Raw genomic sequence first — 23090 nt, forward strand, 5'->3', positions numbered from 1 at the left:
TGGAGTTTGACAAAAGGCACCTAAAGACTCTCAGACCATGAGTAACAAGATTCTCTGGTCTGATGAAACCAAGATTGAACTCTTTGGCCTGACACCATCCCTACGGTGAAGCATGGTGGTGGCAGCTTCATGCTGTAGGGATGTTTTTCAGCGGCAGGGACTGGGAAACTAGTCAGGATCGGGGGAAAGATGAACGGAGAAAAGTACAGAGAGATACTTGGTGAAAACCTGCTCCAGAGCGCTCAGGACCTCAGACAGGGCTGAAGGTTCACCTTCCAACAGGACATCGACCCAAGGCAAACAGCCAAGACAACGCAGGAGTGGCTTCGGGACAAGTCTCTGAATGTCCTTGAGTGGCCCAGCCAGAGCCCGGACTTGAACCCCATCGAACATCTCTGGAGAGACCTGAAAATAGCTGTGCAGCAACGCTCCCCATCCAACCTGACAGAGCTTGAGAGGATCTGCAGAGAAGAATGGGAGAAACTCCCCAAATACAGGTGTGCCAAGCTTGTAGCGTCATACCTAAGAAGACTCGATGCTGTAATCGCTGCCAAAGGTGCTATAACAAAGTACTGAGTAAAGGGTCTGAATACTTAGGTTTTTAGACAGTTTTGCTGAAGATAAACTGAAATATCACATTTACATGTTTTTGCTTTGTCATTATGGGGTATTATGTGTAGATTGATGAGGGTAAAAAACAATTTCATCAATTTTAGAATAAGGCTGTAACATAACAAAATGTGGGAAAAGTCAAGGGGTCTGAATACTTTCCGAATGCACTGTATAATTAAACCTTTTGTGAAACATCACAGCACAGTTGAAAAATATATGGCTAATAGAAATCAAAACTGGATGGTTTTCAGAGATAGATGGGAGGGATTGAGTGGAGTTGAAGGATGGGACTAAAAACAAATGAAAGATTACTATTGTAAAATATACTGTGTCTGTAAATTGTATATAGTATGTAGAAACCTAATTGTTGTTCATTAGTTTACTCCAATTAGGGGAGGGATGGTAGGGTTAGGGGAAATAATAAAGGAAAATATATTTACAATATATATATATATATACACTACCAGTCAAAAGTGTGGACACACCTACTCATTCAAGGGTTTTTCTTTATTTGTACTATTTTCTACATTGTAGAATAATAGTGAAGACATCAAAACTATGAAATAACACATATGGAATCATGTAGTAACCAAAAAAGTGTTAAACATATCTAAATATAATTTAGATTTTAGATTCTTCAAAGTAGCCACCCTTTGCCTTGATGACTGCTTTGCACACTCTTGGCATTCTCTCAACCAGCTTCATGAGGTAGTCACCTGGAATGCATTTCAATTAACAGGTGTGCCTTGTTAAAAGTTAATTTGTGGAATTTCTTTCCTTCTTAATGCATTTGAGCCAATCATTTGTGTTGTGACAAGGTAGAGGTGGTATACAGAAGATAGCCCTATTTGGTAAAAGACCAAGTCCATATTAAGGCAAGAACAGCTCAAATAAGCAAAGAGAAACGACAGTCCATCATTACTTTAAGACATGAAGGTCAGTCAATACGGAACATTTCAAGAACTTTGAACGTTTCTTCAAGTGCAGTCGCAAAAACCATGAAGCACTATGATGAAGCGCTATGATGAAACTGGCAACTGGTAACCCGGAGTTACCTCTGCTGCAGAGGATACGTTCATTAGAGTTACCAGCCTCAGAAATTGCAGCCCAAATAAACATCACTTCACAGAGTTCAAGTAACAGACACATCTCAACATCAGCTGTTCGGAGGAGACTGTGTGAATCAGGCCTCCATGGTCAAATTGCTGCAAAAAAACCCACTACTAAAGGACATCCAATAAATAGAAGAGACCTGTTTGGGCCAAGAAACACGAGCAATGGACATTAGTTTGAGATTTTTGGTTCCAACCGCCGTGTCCTTGTGAGACGCGTTGTGGGTGAACGGATGATCTCTGCCTGTGTATTTCCCACCATAATGCATGGAGTAGGAGGTGTTATGGTGTGGGGGTGCTTTGCTTGTGACACTGTCTGTGACACTTAACCAGCATTGCTACCACAGCATTCTGCAGCGATACGCCATCCCATCTGGTTTGGGCTTAGTGGGACTATCATTTGTTTTTCAACAGGACAATGACCCAACCCTCCTCCAGGCTGTGTAAGGGCTATTTTACCAAGACGGAGAGTGATGGAGTGCTGCATCAGATGACCTGGCCTCCACAATCCCCCGTCCTCAACCCAATTGAGATGTATGAATCGGACCGCAGAGTGAAGGCAAAGCAGCCAACAAGTGCTCAGCATATGTGGGAACTCCTTCAAGACTGTTGGAAAAGCATTCCAGGTGAAGCTGGTTGAGAGAATGCCAAGAGTGTGCAAAGCTGTCATCAAGGCAAAGGGTGGCTATTTGAAGAATCTCAAATATAAAATATATTATTTTGATTTGTTTAACTATTTCTTTATTACTACATTATTCCATATGTGTTATTTCATAGTTTTGATATCTTCACTATTATTCTACAATGTAGAAAATAGAAACAAATAAAGAAAAACCCTTGAATGAGTAGGTGTGTCCAAACTTTTGACTGGTAATATATATATATATATACACTGCTCAAAAAAATAAAGGGAACACTTAAAAAACACATCCTAGATCTGAATGAATGAAATAATCTTATTAAATACTTTTTTTCTTTACATTCTTTACATTCTTTAAATGTGCTGACAACACAATCACACAAAAATTATCAATGGAAATCAAATGTATCAACCCATGGAGGTCTGGATTTGGAGTCACCCTCAAAATTAAAGTGGAAAACCACACTACAGGCTGATCCAACTTTGATGTAATGTCCTTAAAACAAGTCAAAATGAGGCTCAGTAGTGTGTGTGGCCTCCACGTGCCTGTATGACCTCGCTACAACGCCTGGGCATGCTCCTGATGAGGTGGCGGATGGCCTCCTGAGGGATCTCCTCCCAGACCTGGACTAAAGCATCCGCCAACTCCTGGACAGTCTGTGGTGCAACGTGGTGTTGGTGGTTGGAGCGAGACATGATGTCCCAGATGTGCTCAATTGGATTCAGGTCTGGGGAACGGGCGGGCCAGTCCATAGCATCAATGCCTTCCTCTTGCAGGAACTGCTGACACACTCCAGCCACATGAGGTCTAGCATTGTCTTGCATTAGGAGGAACCCAGGGCCAACCGCACCAGCATATGGTCTCACAAGGGGTCTGAGGATCTCATCTCGGTACCTAATGGCAGTCAGGCTACCTCTGGCGAGCACATGGAGGGCTGTGCGGCCCCCCAAAGAAATGCCACCCCACACCATGACTGACCCACCGCCAAACCGGTCATGCTGGAGGATGTTGCAGGCAGCAGAACGTTCTCCACGGCGTCTCCAGACTCTGTCACGTCTGTCACATGTGCTCAGTGTGAACCTGCTTTCATCTGTGAAGAGCACAGGGCGCCAGTGGCGAATTTGCCAATCTTGGTGTTCTCTGGCAAATGCCAAATGTCCTGCACGGTGTTGGGCTGTAAGCACAACCCCCACCTGTGGATGTCGGGCCCTCATACCACCCTCATGGAGTCTGTTTCTGACCGTTTGAGCAGACACATGCACATTTGTGGCCTGCTGGAGGTCATTTTGCAGGGCTCTGGCAGTGCTCTTCCTGCTCCTCCTTGCACAAAGGCGGAGGTAGCGGTCCTGCTGCTGGGTTGTTGCCCTCCTATGGCCTCCTCCACGTCTCCTGATGTACTGGCCTGTCTCCTGGTAGCGCCTCCATGCTCTGGACACTATGCTGACAGACACGGCAAACCTTCTTGCCACAGCTCGCATTGATGTGCCATCCTGGATGAGCTGCACTACCTGAGCCACTTGTGTGGGTTGTAGACTCCGTCTCATGCTACCACTAGAGTGAAAGCACTGCCAGCATTCAAAAGTGACCAAAACATTAGCCAGGAAGCATAGGAACTGAGAAGTGGTCTGTGGTCACCATCTGCAGAACCACTTCTTTATTGGGGGTGTCTTGCTAATTGCCTATAATTTCCACCTGTTGTCTATTCCATTTGCACAACAGCATGTGACATTTATTGTCAATCAGTGTTGCTTCCTAAGTGGACAGTTTGATTTCACAGAAGTGTGATTGACTTGGAGTTACATTGTGTTGTTTAAGTGTTCCCTTTATTTTTTTGAGCAGTGTGTATATATATATAAATAATATGGGGGATTTGAAATGATGCAGACAATTACATTGATGGAAGCCACAATCTATCTGCAATATTAAAGCTGATCTATTCCCTAAATTATTTATATTTTTTAAATAGTTAAAATTAACCTTAGATCAGTGGTCGATCGCAATCGACTGGTTGATCTCCAAGGCATTCCTAGTCGATCACCAAACATTTCTGTAAATAAAACTACGATAAAGCCTTGCGTTCCTATTTTTTTTATTTGTTTCGTGCTGTTGGCAGTAGGTGCACTTGATTCAGCAGCCCTAGCACCGGGAAGGCAAAGTGTTCTCATTTTGAACCATTTCATGTGTCTGTAGATAGAACTCCACCTACCCGGCGGACGCAGAGAGCTAATTATGTGCACTGTCATCGTCACAGAAAAGTTGATCCTGTGAGATTCAAAAACTTTTATTAAAACCATGACTAGAAAGACTCAATGAATACAGCAAAGATCTGCTGTTTTTATGAGTAAGTTCATGTTTAAGTTGTTATTCAACACTGTCAACACTTTGTTCATCACGTTTATAAGCCATAAAATACGCATTCTCCCTACTTCCACTCATGCTACAACCAGCACTGCAGCTGCAATGAATGAGTGTAGCAAAGTTTCGATAAGCTTGCGTTGTTATTGTTAGTGGCTTGTCTTTTTTTTTTTATCGAGGAATATTTCACTTTCTCTGGTCATAGGAATACCAACATGAATTGGTGCATGAGGCAGAAATAATGCAGTGCGACTTGAGTTTTGCCATCAGCTGGAAGACTCTGTCCTCTTTCTCAGCGGAGAAAACAACAACATTATTATGCTCACTCAGCTCACTGCCTCAAGGAATACAACAGATGATCTATTACCAGTGTGATCATATACCTACATTTTTAAAATATCATTTCAAAATTATCTGAGAAGAACATCATTGGCAGGGCAATTCAAGCATAGCCAATATGCACTGATAATGTATTGGGCCTATAGCCTACTGCACAAACATCATTGCTACAGAACTGTTTTTAATTGGTTAATGTTACATAGGCCTACGTTTTTTAAAGTCATGTTAAAAAAAATAAACATGCTTGCATTTTGACTCCGAAAGTGATCTTGACTCAGAAAAGGTTGGAGACCACTGCCTTAGATGGTGGCTTAGTGGAAACGTTAAGGGTAAGGAAATGCAGGAAGACCAGTTTCTGTTACCAGGGCCTCTCTGACGTAACCAACCACTTCCTGTGTACTTCTACCTCTGAGATGAGCGGTGTTGGGCCTTTCCTGTCTGGTCTTTCTCCTCTCTCTCTCATCTGTCTGTTTTGTCTCAGAGGTGGCAAATCCTGTTTACTGGAGGGCCACAGTGTGTGCTGGCTTTATTTCAGCCTAGTACTAATATACCTGATTCAACTGTTAAAGCTGGTTCAAACAAAAGCCTGCACTGTGAAGGCACTCCCGCTTTTAACAAACCACACCCGTATCACTTGTTTGTACAGTATCACCTCCACCCCTTTTAAGTACATTTGTGATCCCCTCCTTTCCCTCTCTGATGACCGTGCTGTGTGGTTAGGTGACAGGATGAGTAGAAATGTATTTGAGGACTCTCATTGTCCTCAGAGAGTGGCTGAATATCTCTCTACGCATCCCATTTGTTCTTCAATTTATGCACCTTGTTTGGATGGTGAAGTAACTCCAATACACCCTTTCCATTTGTCAGGTGACCCAGACGGAGCTGGAGAGGCTGAAGGTCAGCTACAGACAGCTGGTGAGGGATGCAGTGCAGGCAAAGAGGAAGTACCAGGAGACCAGTAAAGGTGGGGAGGCTCAGTCTGTCTGGCTCTGTCTCATTTCTCCAAACAGCACAAATACACTCTCACTCTGACTGGCTGAAATGATTACATGCTGGACAACAGATGACCATTACCTCCTGATAGTTCTGTTTAGACAACTGGTGTCCTAATGATTCACCGAATTAACACAGTTGATCATATTAGTAGTGACTATTTGTCATGTGTGTTGTTTTTCCACTTCTATGCTACAGATGTGTGTTCTACTGATATATCGTGTCTTATGTTTGTTTAGATAAAGAGCGTGAGCGGGCGAGGGAGCGCTATGTGAAGGCTACTCTGAGGCTCCATGAGCTTCATAATGAGTATGTGCTGTCAGTCAGAGCAGCTCAGGTGTACCATCAGCACCACTACAGCCAGGCCCAACCTGCCCTGCTCATGGCACTACAGAGCCTACAGCAGGAGATGGTACTCGTACTGTAAGTGTGTCTCTGTGTGTGTGTGTGAGGGGAAAGCACAACTCTCAGCCAGTGACTTCTCAGTCAGTGATGAGATCATATTGTGTGTGTGTGTGTCCAGCGCGGTAGGGAAGTACTGACTCTATGGTCATCCCATCGTTACACTGCATGGTTTTGTATCTCACCTAATATCCTTCCCTTCAGATAAGATTTCAAGCACTCATGGGAAGTTTGATATAATAGTTTCTGGCTGTTGTCCAAATCCACATAATGTAATCTAAACTGGCCCTGGAGACCCACAGGGTGTGCAGGCTTTTGTTGCAGTCCAGTACTATACATACCTATTTAATAACTGATCATCAAGCCTTTGATTAGATGAATCAGGTATGTTAGTGCTGGGCTAGAAAAAAGCCTGCAGACCCATTGGTTCCCCAGACCAGGGCTGAATAATACTGCCCTGACCACAGACTTTTGCCCTGTAACCCAGGAAGGAGATCCTGCAGGAGTACTATGACATGTCCAGTATGCTCAACCAGGAGGTGGTGTCTGTCCACAAGGAGATGTCTACTGCTCTGAAGGCCATAGAGCCACACAGAGAGTACGAGAGCTTCATCCAACAGAACAGGTATTCAGCTGCAAGCCTCTGTCTCCTGTCTACTGTCTACTTTCTTGAACTAACACTTGCACTTGTCTTTTCTTACTAGTACTGACTTTGCTGACAGCTACTTATTGAGGAAAACATTGCTTGCTATGACTGTCAGATGCAGTTCTCTCTCTTAGTGCATTCATGTTAAGGTAGCTAACTGTAAGTTGCTCTGGATAAGAGCATCTGATAAATGACTAAAATGTAAATGTTCTGATCTTAGTGCGGTCAAGAGGCTGAAAGGTTGACCGTGTGTGTGTGTGTGTTCAGGTCTGTAGGGGAGGTTCCGGTGTGTGTAGAGTTTGACTCTGGTCTTCTGGAGGACTCTGATCGGCTAAAGGCTGGAGAGCTGGAACTAAATGAGCTCACAGTGGAGGGTATCCAGCACAGGTTAGTTTACACACACACACACACACACACACAATCTCAACATCCCTCCTCCCTCCTCTTCACTTCCTCTCTCGTCACCCCTTCATCTCCCCTCTTACACCTCATCTCTCCCCATGTCTCTCACCCTCTACCAGGCTGACTGCAGTGGAAGAGGAGCTGCTATCTCTAGCTGGTACTGTGAGTTCCCAACAGGCCTCAGTCAACCAGCTGGAGTTGGAGCTGGAGGCAGAGGAAGAGGGCATCAAACGGGGTCAGAGGTGAGGTGATATCCACATATACAGGAAGGTCCAACTTCACATGGGTAAGCATACTTGGTAGTTACTTACGCAGGTACAGTGTAAATAGATAGTACTTACAGCTGTTATACCTGATAATATGGTAATTTATCCTGGGTCTAAACAGGAAATAATTATATTTCTATGGTCTGAACCAGGATAAAGTTGGCTCTGACTGCACCAAACCACTGTCTTCACCAACACTGACTGAAAAAAATTGAGTCATGTATTTTGGCATTGCCCTGCGTCATATCTTTGCAGTGTGTTGGTGTATCTCCTCTCAATGGTGGTGTTCATCTGCAGGCAGTCTGTCCTATCAGAGTAGTTTAGTCTGCTCTCCTCTCCTCTCTGCTATGGCTGGCTAAGCTGGATGCTCTCTGGGGGACAGACTCACTATGCCTTATGAATATAACATGGTGATATGAGGAGACTTTTCAAGCTTGTCCTCTCATTTGTCTTGGTTTAGATGCCTGTCCATTGTTATTAGAAGTGACTAATAAGCTCTTAGTGCATAGATGGAGCAGCTGTGTTGACTGACACGAGGCTAATGTTCAGTGGTGCCGAGGGAAACATGCCTCTTCTTAAGGAGTCATGGGTTTGATGAAACACTTTGGAAATCAACAGAGACAGACAGGAGTGACTGAATGCTTCCTGGATTAGTAAAGAACTCTTTTACCCAAATGGTGATGTTAGTTAATGTAGCAGTGCAATATTTGAAGGCTGAGTGAGTAAGAATTTTGTCCACAAATATACCCACATTTCTATTATATGTAAATAGTTTGTGTTTAGTGAATGCCATAATGTTGTTATTTTGTTAGATACTCCCTATTAGCTGAAATATTTTTTCAAAGCCATTTTAGCTGTCGCGCTAGCTGTTTGTTCCAAACAGATTCACAAATCATGGGAATTTCTCACGCTATGAAGAAGTCTCCTTCCAAGGCACGTGTTGCTAGGCAACCCCCCTGCACTTGCCTGGGCAGGTCTGCTCCCTCCATGGCTAAAGCCAGTGTGAGAAACATGCTAACAAATGTTTGTCCTATGAACTAAATAAATACTGCACTCTGACCCACAAAACTTATTTACTAGATTCATGATAGTGTTGTTAGACAAAGCAAGGAAAGTGAACTTCAAAAGGTTTCATTGGAATTTGCAGCTGTTGGTAAGTAATGAATCTGCTAGCTTCTGACATGACTTACTGCATCTTTAACCCTACTTCTCCCCTATAGAATATCTCATTTAAACTATACTGTTGGTGAGTGTCCTGCAGAAGTGATATGGTCATGGCTAAGGTGTAGGAGATGGGCCAGTTAACCAGCATTCTTATGTAAAACCATCAGACATGTCAGTTATGCTGTAAATATATTGACAGTGAGGCGACAGTCAATGGAATTGTTATTATGTTGAAATGGAGACACATTGTTCCACAGTAACATCACAATGTTTTGTTGATGAGCTGACAGGCTGCTCCTCTCTCTGCAGGGTGTATCAGTTCAGTAAGAGGCATGCGCTGGAGGAGAGCCGACAGCAGGTGATGCTGTCCCTGGGAGCTAGAACCAGGCTGGAGGCCCAGAGGTTGCTGCTGAAGGGGAAGCTGGAATGGCTGGGGTCCAGTGAACCCCCACCTGCCCTGGGGCTGGAAGAGGACCGTATCTCCCTCTCCTCCATCACCTCTAGTGTAGGCCCTCTCTCTCTCTCTCTCTATCTGTCAAACACACACCCTCTGTATATCTGATCACTGCCACTCATCTGAAAGAGATACCATGCTTCCTGTGGTTGAGATTATCTCTGTCCCTTGCTTCTGTTTTATTGTCTTGTCTCCCGTGGGAACCTGACCTGTGATTGCACTCATTGTGTAAGATCTTGTAAAACATGTTGAAATGGGCTAAAAGTTCATTTCTAGTTCTCCATTGTTTTTTCAGGTTCTGCTCATTCATTATCAGATGTGATTGTTGTGTACCTTAGTTTATTAGCTTGGTAGTTTGCTGCTTTCTAAGTTAGACAAATACGTAATCACTAAAAAGTGAATGTACTGTGGGCTTATGAAAATCAGTGGGCGATATATAAAAGCTTTTGAAATCACATTGTTATGAAAACGAAAGAAATGAAACAAAAGGTTAATTGGTTTGTCTTGCACTGACTCTATGCACACTAACAATACTATATATACACTATATATAGACTCACTCACAAACATTGCACTGACACTCTCACACAAACCAACACATTCACATACACTACAAACACACATTTTACAATCATCAAATGCTGCTGCTACTCTGTTCTTTATGTTACTCTTATTATCTATTCTGATGCCTAGTCACTTTACCCTGCCTTTATGTACACGTCTACCTCAAATACCTCATACCCCTGCACAGTGACATGGTACTGGTACTGCCATTATATAGCTTCATTTTAGTGTATTTTATTCCTCTTGTGTTACTATTTGTATTTTTCTTATTTTCTTATTTTTAACTCTGCAACGTTGGAAGGGCTCGTAAGCTAGCGTTTCACGATAAAGTCTACACGTGACAAATACAAATTGATTTGATTGAGTACAGCACAGTAAAGAAAATCAGAGTATAGGTCAGTACTTTACTGTACAGTACAGTAGAGCACACTAGAGTACAGTATAATTTACTGTATAGTACTGTACTGAACTCTACTCTGCTGTACTGTACTCTACTGTAATGTACAAACTTGTGAAACATAGACGTCTATGATTGGTACAGATTTGGTGCGGTCCGGACCAACCAAATGTTGTCTCGTTTTGGGGTGGAGCTCATTAGAATAATAGCCAGTATGTAGAATAATACCCAAACATGCAAAGGAGGATATAACATGTTTCTACATTTGTGTACCTATTCAGGATACATCACCATGAAGATAATGCATTTCTGTATAGTACAGATCAGGGACCCATGATGTCATTCTGTTACCGTCACTCTGTTACCGGGTGTTAATCCACTTCACTTACTGTACTTAAATATCCAAAATATATTTTTTCAAACTCAAGGTGTCGTTTCATAGCTGACACCTTTTAATCTTAATTTGGAGTAGATATTTAACCGAGTTTTTGGAAAATGTGGTCACATAAAAAAACTGAAGATTTTACCGTCATTCTGTTACCAAACTTTACATCTGCACTGATTTTCGAGTAAATGTGTTTTTGTAAAATTCTGTGTAAATGTTTAAAAGTAGTGCTTGTGCATAGTTGTATGACTTGTTTAACTTTACAATCAATGGTTTTTGTTTGGCATACTTTGAAAGTAAAACATCTCAGCGTCATACTGCTATCGTGGAATTGCCCTTATCTAACCTTACAGTTAAACTACAAGGCATCTGAACTACAGACTGACTCAACCAGTCTGTTCTGTACTGAGAAAAACCTATCCTCATCTCATTCAGACACAGCCATCTCTATTGAAACAGAGGCATGATTGAGGATTCTGGTGCTTTGCATACTTTGCTGTGTCATTGTGTTGACTCAAGTGCATTCCTTCACCCATTTTCATAATGCTGTTTTATCCAGAGCCACCCTAAAGCAAACAAGTATTTTGTTCTTTGACATTCTCTTCTCATCATTTGTGTAATGTTTTGTAACATTCTCTCCTCATCTGTGGATTATGTCAAGTGTTTCTGAGTGCTGTTACACATTATTGTAAAGACAGGTAGTGGTGGTGATGAGCATTCCTAAAAGAGAGGTTGATGATGGTTGTGCTCTGTTTTGTTTCAGGAGAGGGACGGCCTCAGAAACCTCAGTGTGGACGGCATCATAAGCCACCTTAGCGGCCTGTTCAAACCCAAATACACGGTCAGTGATGTAACGTACACAGTCAGTGTTCATAAATAATCAGCTATGGTCATACATAGGACACAGTCAGTTATAGTCATACCACTGATGCAGCATACACAATCTGTTATGTTCACACACGGTCAACTATGGCCATAGATGGTCAATGAGGCATCAATTGTGATCACCCCTCTCACAGATGGACCAGTTCTGTTTCCCCCACCTACTGCCTTTGATTTATCTGTCTCTGTCTATTAGTCAGACAGTCAGACTGTTCCCTTGTCAAACAGCAATTGGTTGTGTTTTCTCTGTAAGTAATGGTTTTCTCTGTAAGCCTAACTGTTCAGAGTAGGAATCCAGTAGTGAAACGCCTTGTTACTCATCTGGCTTTCCTCTATTTTTATCTATCTTATCTCTAGAGATGTTTGTTTAAAATGTTGTAGTATGCCTTATCTTTTCATCTGAACAATAGTATCTTTTTGAATTGGCGCCATGTTGTCTGTAGTAAAAAAATAAAAAGACTAGCTATCCATGTGTGGTCTTTAGAGATGTATTGTTTTTGAGCGGTGTATTTTGTATCTCCTGATTTAATGTATTTTGTAGCTGTATCTACCTTGTATCTAGTCTCCTTAGCAGTGTATTGTTACCCTGTCTATTTATTCTACTGTGATGTAGTTGTAAAAAAATAGGTGGGTAAACTCTGATTGCCGGTTGTGGTGAAAAAAGTAACCCTTGATGTACTTTAGTAGTGTTTGTTCTCCCTGTGCTGAATCTCATCTAGAGATGTGAGTCTCTTGCATCTCAAACCGCACTAATCTCTCAATGATTTATGAATGAGTCTCAGTGGGCGCTGCATGCCCAGGTCCCCCCTTGACCTTGCTGTGTGAACCCCCTCCAGGTGCCCCCTGCCCTGTCCCCAGTCCCAGAGGTAGAGCGCCCCCTGGAGCAGCAGGACTGGTACCACGGCGTCATCCCCAGGCTGGAGGTCCAGGAGCTGCTGAGGAGCGATGGAGACTTCCTGGTCAGACAGAGTCAGGGCAAACAGGAGTACGTCCTCTCTGTCCACTGGGCTGGCTCTTGCAGGCATTTCCTTATCCAGAGCACAGACGTGAGTGTGTGTGTATTTACAATATGATCATGTCTGTACAGTTTTTGTATGGTTATATAGGGGCGGCAGGTAGCTTAGTGGTTAAGAGCGTAGTGCCAGTGACCGAAAGGTCGCTGGTTCTAATCCCCGAGCCGACTAGGTGAAAAATCTGTCGATGTGCCCTTGAGCAAGGCACTTAACCCTAATTGCTCCTGTAAGTCGCTCTGGATAAGAGCGTCTGCTAAATGACCAATTTATTTATATTTATTTATTTATAAAGTGTGTGTGTTTAGAATATGTACCGCCTGGATGGAGAGGGATTCCACACCGTTCCCATGCTGATGAATCACCTGGTCTCGTCACACCAACACGTCACCAAGAGGTCTGACATTGTCCTGAAGAGACCTGTCCTAAAGGTAACACACCTGCTGCCCACACACACACACACACACACACACACAAACAAACAGGTAAACTGTAATCTATTTTAGATCCTGTTTTACCTTTGTTGAAAGGTCCCTTGTTTTGTTTTAGTGTGTTTAATTCAAGGTTCTCCAATAATGTATTTGTCTAAGTATTTCTTAAATATTAACGTTTCACTTACCTAAATAATGATTAAATTACACTCCCACATGTTTAGTTATTATCTTTCTCTAGTAGTACTGTAATGACATAATGGACTCCTTTATTTTTATTTTTTTGTCTTTCATTTATCAGGGAGTCATACTGAGACTGTCCCTTTTACAGATGAATTACATACCATTTTATCTCAGATGGTGTTCTAAATCTGTCCTTTGCAGGACTACTGTAAAAACCCTCAGCTGCCCTTCTCATTCTGTGCTGTGGGACAAGAGGCTGTTGCTTAATGCTTCTAACAGGTTGAGAAGTCAGGGGCCTAGCAAAGTGTTAATGGGGCCCCGTGTCTCCGGTCCTGTGTGTTGGTGTTGATTGGACCTGTGGGATTAACTTTATGTCTGTGGGAGTAGGGAGATGTGTGAGTCAGGGGGTGCTCTTGTATGTATATACACTGCTCAAAAAAATAAAGGGAACACTAAAATAACACATCCTAGATCTGAATGAATGAAATAATCTTATTTAAATACTTTTTTCTTTACATAGTTGAATGTGCTGACAACAAAATCACACAAAAATTATCAATGGAAATCACATTTATCAACCCATGGAGGTCTGGATTTGGAGTCACCCTCAAAATTAAAGTGGAAAACCACACTACAGGCTGATCCAACTTTGATGTAATGTCCTTAAAACAAGTCAAAATGAGGCTCAGTAGTGTGTGTGGCCTCCACGTGCCTGTATGACCTCCTTACAACGCCTGGGCATGCTCCTGATGAGGTGGCGGATGATCTCCTGAGGGATCTCCTCCCAGACCTGGACTAAAGCATCCGCCAACTCCTGGACAGTCTGTGGTGCAACGTGGCGTTGGTGGATGGAGCGAGACATGATGTCCCAGATGTGCTCAATTGGATTCAGGTCTGGGGAACGGGCGGGCCAGTCCATAGCATCAATGCCTTCCTCTTGCAGGAACTGCTGACACACTCTAGCCACATGAGGTCTAGCATTGTCTTGCATTAGGAGGAACCCAGGGCCAACCGCACCAGCATATGGTCTCACAAGGGGTCTGAGGATCTCATCTCGGTACCTAATGGCAGTCAGGCTACCTCTGGCGAGCACATGGAGGGCTGTGCGGCCCCCCAAAGAAATGCCACCCCACACCATGACTGACCCACCGCCAAACCGGTCATGCTGGAGGATGTTGCATGCAGCAGAACGTTCTCCACGGCGTCTCCAGACTGTGTCACGTCTGTCACATGTGCTCAGTGTGAACCTGCTTTCATCTGTGAAGAGCACAGGGCGCCAGTGGCGAATTTGCCAATCTTGGTGTTCTCTGGCAAATGCCAAATGTCCTGCACGGTGTTGGGCTGTAAGCACAACCCCCACCTGTGGACGTCGGGCCCTCATACCACCCTCATGGAGTCTGTTTCTGACCGTTTGAGCAGACACATGCCCATTTGTGGCCTGCTGGAGGTCATTTTGCAGGGCTCTGGCAGTGCTCCTCCTGCTCCTCCTTGCACAAAGGCGGAGGTAGCAGTCCTGCTGCTGGGTTGTTGCCCTCCTATGGCCTCCTCCACGTCTCCTGATGTACTGGCCTGTCTCCTTGTAGCGCCTCCATGCTCTGGACACTACGCTGACAGACACAGCAAACCTTCTTGCCACAGCTCGCATTGATGTGCCATCCTGGATGAGCTGCAATACCTGAGCCACTTGTGTGGGTTGTAGACTCCGTCTCATGCTACCACTAGAGTGAAAGCACCGCCAGCATTCAAAAGTGACCAAAACATCAGCCAGGAAGCATAGGAACTGAGAAGTGGTCTGTGGTCACCACCTGCAAAACCAGTCCTTTATTGGGGGTGTCTTGCTAATTGCCTATAATTTCCACCTGTTGTCTATTCCATTTGCACAACAGCATGTTACATTTATTGTCAATCAGTGTTGCTTCCTAAGTGGACAGTTTGATTTCACAGAAGTGTGATTGACTTGGAGTTACATTGTGTTGTTTAAGTGTTCCCTTAATTTTTTTGAGCAGTGTATGTAGGCCTATGTTTTTTGTGTGTGTGGAATTGCGACCTTGTAGTGTGTGCAAAACCCTGTGTTTGTGCCTGCATGCGGTCAGGCTTCTATTCTGCCCCTCCTGAGCATGTTGGAAGTGAATGGACTCTAAGCATCCACCTGCTCTGCTCACCACTCTGTGTACCAGCTGTCTCAGCGTTTTGCAGTCACTTAGGATCCATCAGATTTTAATGAGCTCCCAAGATCCACATACTCATACTTTCTCCAACCTCCTCCAGAATGCTATACATACCACACCCACATACATTACCATGCCTGCATTCAAATGTTCTCTAGAGTATAGAGCTTCATGCATACTGTACTACCAACCTTGCTGCGCATCAAAAGGTCTCCAGTGTTTTGCACACACTACAAGGCCTCAATTCTACACACACACACACACACACACACACACACACACACACACACACACAGTATTTTACACTCTTACAATGCAGTTTTAGAAGTTGGTCCGAAATGCCTCTAACAGGCTGCACAGAGAGTCTACCCATTCAGAAGGAACAGCAGCACCTGTGTCTCTGATTGGTTCCTCTGTCTCTCTACCTCCAGGACAAGTGGGTTCTGGAACACGATGATGTCATCCTGGGGCAGAGCATTGGCCGGGTGAGCTCACCACCTGTGGAATGTCTGTTTGGAGTTATGAGAGACTATGATTGTCAGGTTGGCGTTCTGTTTTTGTTTTAGCCAAGATACAAAATGAAGCCTGATGTGTGTCTGTTGTCCAGGGTAACTTTGGGGAGGTGTACAGTGGTCGTCTGCTTTCTGATAACACTCCGGTAGCTGTGAAAGCCTGCAGAGAGAACCTGGCCCCAGAACACAAGAACAGGTTCCTTATGGAGGCCAGGTCAGTCTGTTTCTTTCTCTCTTTCTCTCCCTCTCTCGTTCTCTTTCTCAGTCTCTCTCTCATTCACATTGACCTTGCTCTCTCTCTGCTGTGCAGGATCCTGAAGCAGTATGACCATCCTAACATAGTGAAGCTGATTGGTGTGTGCACACAGAAACAACCCATCTATATCATTATGGAGCTGGTACAGGGTGAGCCAATCTGTCGAGAGCCTTTACACTCTAACCATAGCTACAGTACATTCTATCATTACAATGGACTAATAAAGTGTGCTTGACTGTGTGTGTGTCTATTTTGCCAGGGGGAGACTTCCTGTCCTTCCTGCGCTGTGAAGGTCACAACCTGAAGTCAAATATGCTGGTGAAAATGGCAGAGAATGTGGCGTCTGGCATGGAGTATCTGGAGAGCAAGAAATGCATCCACCGGTGAGAGGCTAGGGAGATGGATCTAGTCTTCTCAGACATGGAGCTGAATGAAGGCTGACATACAATGTGACAAGATTACATTGCCTTTGATTGCACAATTTATTCTAGATGATGAAACAGATGGAGGTTTTCAGGACAGTGAAGTTAACCCAGTGTGCAGGGGTTACTGGAGCCTGTAGCGTAGGAACGACCTTAGGAGTGTTAAGCTGCTGTGTCTCTGTGGAGGTAGTAGAGGAGCAGAGGACAGAGGGCTCAGAGCCCTGGCTCCTGGCTCATCAGAGGAGTGCTGGATAATTAACCCAGCAGGGGCACATCCAGGCTGGATGCTCCAGCCCCGTTACCCCTATCACTCCTCCTAACACTGCATGTCAAACTGCCTCCGCTCAGTACTACACCCTGCATCAGGGAGCCCACAGATGACAAGAGCGGCTGATTTTCTCTCACTTATTTATCGTCTGTCTTTTGTTTCTCTCTCTCTCTCTGTGGCTTGTCTTCTACCGATCTCTTCCACTTCGATTATATCGCCCCCTCTCCTCTTGCTCTCTGTCTTTCTCCTCTTTTCCTTACCCCCTTTCTCTCTCTCTCTCTCTTTCCTCTCTCTCTCTGCAGGGACCTGGCAGCCCGTAACTGTCTGGTGGGAGAACAAAGCAGGGTGAAGATCAGTGACTTTGGGATGTCTCGCGAGCAGCAGGATGGGGTCTACTCTGCCACTGGGGGCCTCAAACAGATCCCTGTCAAATGGACAGCCCCCGAAGCCCTCAACTATGGTACGTCCCATCTGGCCCTGCCTGCCGGCCACAACACTGACAATCATCTTTCTCTCCCCTCCTCTCTTTATTCATCAATCTCTATCTGCATATCCCAAGGCTAGAGATAACCCACTAGACATGGCAACAACCTGTCAACTCAGCCATCATTCCTCACCCTGTGATCAGTGTACTGCTTTTGTATTTCTCTGAAATATCATCTGTCTCTAACAGACACACTAAACTGTGCTCTCTGGGGTTGGAGTGCTTGTGAAACAGAGTTCTGTCAGAACATGTCAGAACATACCATTTGGGGCTTAGAGGAAGCTTCATTTTCAAAACTCGATCACTACTTTTCTCAGGCTGTGATTGTGGAATAGCATACAGTAGTAGTACAGTTGAATGGGTATGGGATCTCTCCAGGATCACCGTCAAATGGAAAAGCTGTCTCAATGCTGCCCCCTGCCTGTGTTTCAGGGAGGTACACCACAGAGAGTGATGTGTGGAGTTTTGGAGTTCTCCTATGGGAGATATTCTCCAGGGGAGTCACCCCTTACACCAACATGACCAACCAGCAGACACGGGACGAGGTGGAGAAAGGTACAGCTAGTCAATGAGATTTCTAACACATTAGTCAGAATTTGGAGTTGACTGTACTTCATGCTCTGTAGGAGTTTCAAGTTTTAATGTCACATGCACAAGTGCAGTGAAATGCCTTTCTTGCAAACTGAAAACCCAACAATGCAATAATCAATAACAATGTAATACTACAAAAAAACACACAATAAATAAGAAGAAATATGAAGAACACAATAAGTAAGTAAGCATATTATATACAGGGTCAGTTCCAATACCATATTTACAATGTGCAGGGAGACTGGAGTGATGGAGGTAGTAGATACAGTGGGGGGAAAAAGTATTTAGTCAGCCACCAATTGTGCAAGTTCTCCCACTTAAAAAGATGAGAGAGGCCTGTAATTTTCATCATAGGTACACGTCAACTACGACAGACAAAATGAGGAAAAAAATCCAGAAAATCACATTGTAGGATTTTTCATGAATTTATTTGCAAATTATGGTGGAAAATAAGTATTTGGTCAATAACAAAAGTTTCTCAATACTTTGTTATATACCCTTTGTTGGCAATGACACAGGTCATATGTTTTCTGTAAGTCTTCACAAGGTTTTCACACACTGTTGCTGGTATTTTGGCCCATTCCTCCATGCAGATCTCCTCTAGAGCAGTGATGTTTTGGGGCTGTCGCTGGGTAACACAGACTTTCAACTCCCTCCAAAGATTTTCTATGGGGTTGAGATCTGGAGACTGTCTAGGCCACTCCAGGACCTTGAAATGCTTCTTACGAAGCCACTGCTTCGTTGCCCGGGCGGTGTGTTTGGGATCATTGTCATGCTGAAAGACCCAGCCACGTTTCATCTTCAATGCCCTTGCTGATGGAAGGAGGTTTTCACTCAAAATCTCACGATACATGGCCCCATTCATTCTTTCCTTTACACGGATCAGTCGTCCTGGTCCCTTTGCAGAAAAACAGCCCCAAAGCATGATGTTTCCACCCCCATGCTTCACAGTAGGTATGGTGTTCTTTGGATGCAACTCAGCATTCTTTGTCCTCCAAACACGACGAGTTGAGTTTTTACCAAAAAGTTCTATTTTGGTTTCATCTGACCATGTGACATTCTCCCAATCCTCTTCTGGATCATCCAAATGCACTCTAGCAAACTTCAGACGGGCCTGGACATTTACTGGCTTAAGCAGGGGGACACGTCTGGCACTGCAGGATTTGAGTCCCTGGCGGCGTAGTGTGTTACTGATGGTAGGCTTTGTTACTTTGGTCCCAGCTCTCTGCAGGTCATTCACTAGGTCCCCCCGTGTGGTTCTGGGATTTTTGCTCACCGTTCTTGTGATCATTTTGACCCCACGGGGTGAGATCTTGCGTGGAGCCCCAGATCGAGGGAGATTATCAGTGGTCTTGTATGTCTTCCATTTCCTAATAATTGCTCCCACAGTTGATTTCTTCAAACCAAGCTGCTTACCTATTGCAGATTCAGTCTTCCCAGCCTGGTGCAGGTCTACAATTTTGTTTCTGGTGTCCTTTGACAGCTCTTTGGTCTTGGCCATAGTGGAGTTTGGAGTGTGACTGTTTGAGGTTGTGGACAGGTGTCTTTTATACTGATAACAAGTTCAAGCAGGTGCCATTAATACAGGTAACGAGTGGAGGACAGAGGAGCCTCTTAAGGAAGAAGTTACAGGTCTGTGAGAGCCAGAAATCTTGCTTGTTTGTAGGTGACCAAATACTTATTTTCCACCATAATTTGCAAATAAATACATAAAAAATCCTACAATGTGATTTTCTGGATTTTTTTTCCTCAATTTGTCTGTCATAGTTGACGTGTACCTATGATGAAAATTACAGGCCTCTCTCATCTTTTTAAGTGGGAGAACTTGCACAATTGGTGGCTGACTAAATACTTTTTTTCCCCACTGTATGTATAGGGATAAGGTGACAAGGCATCAGGATATAAGATAAACAGAGTAGCAGCAGCTTGTATGTGAGTGCGTGTGTGTAGAGTCAGTATAAATGTATGTGCATATTAGGTGTGAGTGAGTGGTTGGAGTGAGTGTGTAGGACCCCGTGAGTGTGCATAGATGGTGCAAAAATAAAAAGGTCAATAAGGATACAAGGTTAACTCAGATTGTCCATGTAGCTATTTTAGGAGTGGAGATGCAATATTGTAGAAGTGTATAGAACAGACATGACTCTGGGTAGAATATGGAGTTAGGTCAGCTCTATACAGGAGTCCAAAACATTTCACCCCTCTGGATAAACCCCAGGTGAAGCCAACCTGATGTCCAATCATGTTCTACTGTCCCGTCTCCTAGGATACCGGATGCTAGCCCCAAACTCCTGTCCTCCAGATGTGTATGCCATTATGTGTCGCTGCTGGCAGTACGACAGCAGGAACCGGCCATCCTTCAGCAAACTCAGGACCGAACTCAGTGCCTTATACCACAAAGTGTCCTTACTCAAGTGACTTGTTTGATTCTCTTTTACCTTTTCATATGAAGCATATGTTGCCTTTATTTAATATACATTGATTATAGAGAAAACCAGTTGCTATGTGATCTTGATTTTACCATATTTAAGTAGTGATAATGCACCAGGCTGTGAGACCACAGGTAATGTAAGTACACAGGACGTGTGTATTGAAAACATTGGTACCATGTTCTACAAAGTAGAATATTCTATATATGTTGAATGTTGCTATTGTTTACTGTATTACATTACTGTAAATGTACAAATTGAATGTTCCTATTATATCAGCTTTAAAGAGTTGATAGGATATCTTTCTCTGTTGTCTTGTCTTTTTTAATATACACTGAACAAAAATATAAACGCAACATGTAATGTGTTGGTCCCATTTTTCATTAGCTGAAATAAAAGATCCTGGAAATTGTCCATAAGCACAAAAAGCTTATTTCTCTCAAATGTTGTGCACAAATTTGTTTACATCCCTGTTAGTGAGCATTTCTCCTTTGCCAATATAATTCATCCACCTGACAGGTGTGGCATATTGAGAAGCTGAATAAACAGCATGATAATTACACAGGTGCACCTTGTGCTGGGAACAAAAGGCCACTAAAATGTGCAGTTCTGTCACACAACACAATGCCACAGATGTCTTAAGTTTTGAGGGAGCGTGCAATTGGCGTGCTGACTGCAGCAATGTCCACCAGAGCTGTTGCCATTTCTCTACCATAAGCCGTCTCCAATGTCATTTTCGAGAATTTGGCAGTACGTCCAACCGGCCTCATAACTGCAGACCACGTGTAACCGCGCCAGCCCAGGACCTCCAAATTCAGCTTCTTCACCTGTGGGATCGTATGAGACCATCCACCCAGACAGGTGCTGAAACTGTGGGTTTGCACAACCGAAGTTTCTGACAGTTTGTGCAGAAATTATATCTCAGGGAAGCTCATCTGAATGCTCATCGTCCTCACCAGGGTCTTGACTAATGGCAGTTTGACATTGTAACTGACTTCAGTGAGCGAATGCTCACCTTCGATAGCCACTGGCACGATGGAGAAGTGTGCTCTTCATGGATGAATCCCGGTTTCAACTGTACCAGGCAGATGGCAGACAGTGTATGATGTCGTAGTGTAGGCTCTGTCGTATCCGGCCGCGACCGGGAGACCCATGGGGCGGTGCACAATTGGCCCAGGGTAGTGGAGGGAATGGCTGGCAGGGATGTAGCTCAGTTGGTAGAGCATGGCTTTGCAACGCCAGGGTTGTGGGTTCGATTCCCACGGGGGGCCAGTATGAAAAAAATAAAAAAATTATGTATGCACTCACTAACTGTAAGTCGCTCTGGATAAGAGCGTCTGCTAAATTACTAAAATGTAAATGTAAAATGTGTGTGAGAGTGATTTGCTGATGTCAACGTTCTGAACAGTGCCCCATGGTGGCGGTGGGGTTATGGTATGGGCAGGCATAAGCTACAGTGAGGGAAAAAAGTATTTGATCCCCTGCTGATTTTGTACGTTTGCCCACTGACAAAGACATGATCAGTCTATACTTTTAATGGTAGGTTTATTTGAACAGTGAGAGACAGAATAACAACAAAAAAATCCAGAAAAACGCATGTCAAAAATGTTATAAATGTATTTGCATTTTAATGAGGGAAATAAGTATTTGACCCCTCTGCAAAACATGACTTAGTACTTGGTGGCAAAACCCTTGTTGGCAATCACAGAGGTCAGACTTTTCTTGTAGTTGGCCACCAGGTTTGCACACATCTCAGGAGGGATTTTGTCCCACTCCTCTTTGCAGATCTTCTCCAAGTCATTAAGGTTTTGAGGCTGACATTTGGCAACTCGAACCTTCAGCTCCCTCATTAAAATGCAAATTAATTTCTAACATTTTTTACATGCATTTTTCTGGATTTTTTTGTTGTTATTCTGTCTCTCACTGTTCAAATAAACCTGACTGATCATTTCTTTGTCAGTGGGCAAACGTACAAAATCAGCAGGGGATCAAATACTTTTTTCCCTCACTGTATGGACAACGAACACAATTGCATTTTATCGATGGCAATTTGAATGCACAGAAATACCGTGACAAGATCCTGAGGCCCATTGTCATGCCATTCATCCATCACCTCATATTTCAGCATGATAATGCACGGCCCAATGTCGCAAGGATCTGTACACAATTCCTGGAAGCTGAAAATGTCCCAGTTCTTCCCTGGCCTGCATACTTACCAGACATGTCACCCATTGAGCATGCTTGGGATGCTCTGGAGCGACGTGTACGACAGCGTGTTCCAGTTCCCGCCAATATCCAGCAACTTCACACAGCCATTGAAGAGGAGTGGGACAACATTCCACAGGCCACAATCGACAGCCTGATCAACTCTATGTGAAGGAGATGTGTCGCGCTGCATGAGGCAAATGGTGGTCACACCAGATATTGACTGGTTTTCTGATCCACACCCCCCTACCTATTTTTAAAAGGTATCTGTGACCAACAGATGGATATCTATATTGCCAGTCATGTGAAATCCATAGATTAGTGCCTAATTTATTTATTTAAATTGACTGATTTCCTTATATGAACTGTAACTCAGTAAAATCTTTGAAAATGTTGCATGTTGCGTTTATATTTTTGTTCAGTGTATTTAAATGAATTAAAATCCTCGGATCATGATGATGCCTGTGTTTTCTACTGCTTTTGGGGCGGCAGGTAGCTTAGTGGTTAAGAGCGTTGTGCC

The 23090-nt window shown here is 43.8% G+C and overlaps 1 protein-coding gene across 2 annotated transcripts in view; it reads left to right on the plus strand.

Annotated features, from left to right (window-relative positions):
• The window catches only part of LOC311128616 (tyrosine-protein kinase Fes/Fps-like), a 28746-nt gene extending 8076 nt beyond the window's left edge, over window positions 1–20670 (plus strand). For both annotated transcript variants that reach the window (XM_084160797.1, XM_084160798.1), the window contains exons 4-19: window positions 5927–6023; window positions 6292–6475; window positions 6942–7079; window positions 7368–7487; window positions 7622–7744; window positions 9242–9437; window positions 11496–11573; window positions 12451–12660; window positions 12933–13055; window positions 15838–15891; window positions 16014–16132; window positions 16229–16323; window positions 16434–16557; window positions 17167–17324; window positions 17781–17903; window positions 20203–20670. In XM_084160797.1, coding sequence (XP_084016923.1) covers window positions 5927–6023; window positions 6292–6475; window positions 6942–7079; window positions 7368–7487; window positions 7622–7744; window positions 9242–9437; window positions 11496–11573; window positions 12451–12660; window positions 12933–13055; window positions 15838–15891; window positions 16014–16132; window positions 16229–16323; window positions 16434–16557; window positions 17167–17324; window positions 17781–17903; window positions 20203–20354 — 2094 coding nt within the window. In that variant the 3' untranslated portion in view covers window positions 20355–20670. The remainder of the gene's footprint in view (window positions 1–5926; window positions 6024–6291; window positions 6476–6941; window positions 7080–7367; window positions 7488–7621; window positions 7745–9241; window positions 9438–11495; window positions 11574–12450; window positions 12661–12932; window positions 13056–15837; window positions 15892–16013; window positions 16133–16228; window positions 16324–16433; window positions 16558–17166; window positions 17325–17780; window positions 17904–20202) is intronic.
• The last annotated feature ends 2420 nt before the right edge of the window (window positions 20671–23090 follow it).

Source organism: Coregonus lavaretus, assembly GCF_964263955.1.
Source record: "Coregonus lavaretus genome assembly, chromosome: 4".
In the NCBI taxonomy this organism is placed as follows: Eukaryota; Metazoa; Chordata; class Actinopteri; order Salmoniformes; family Salmonidae; genus Coregonus; species Coregonus lavaretus.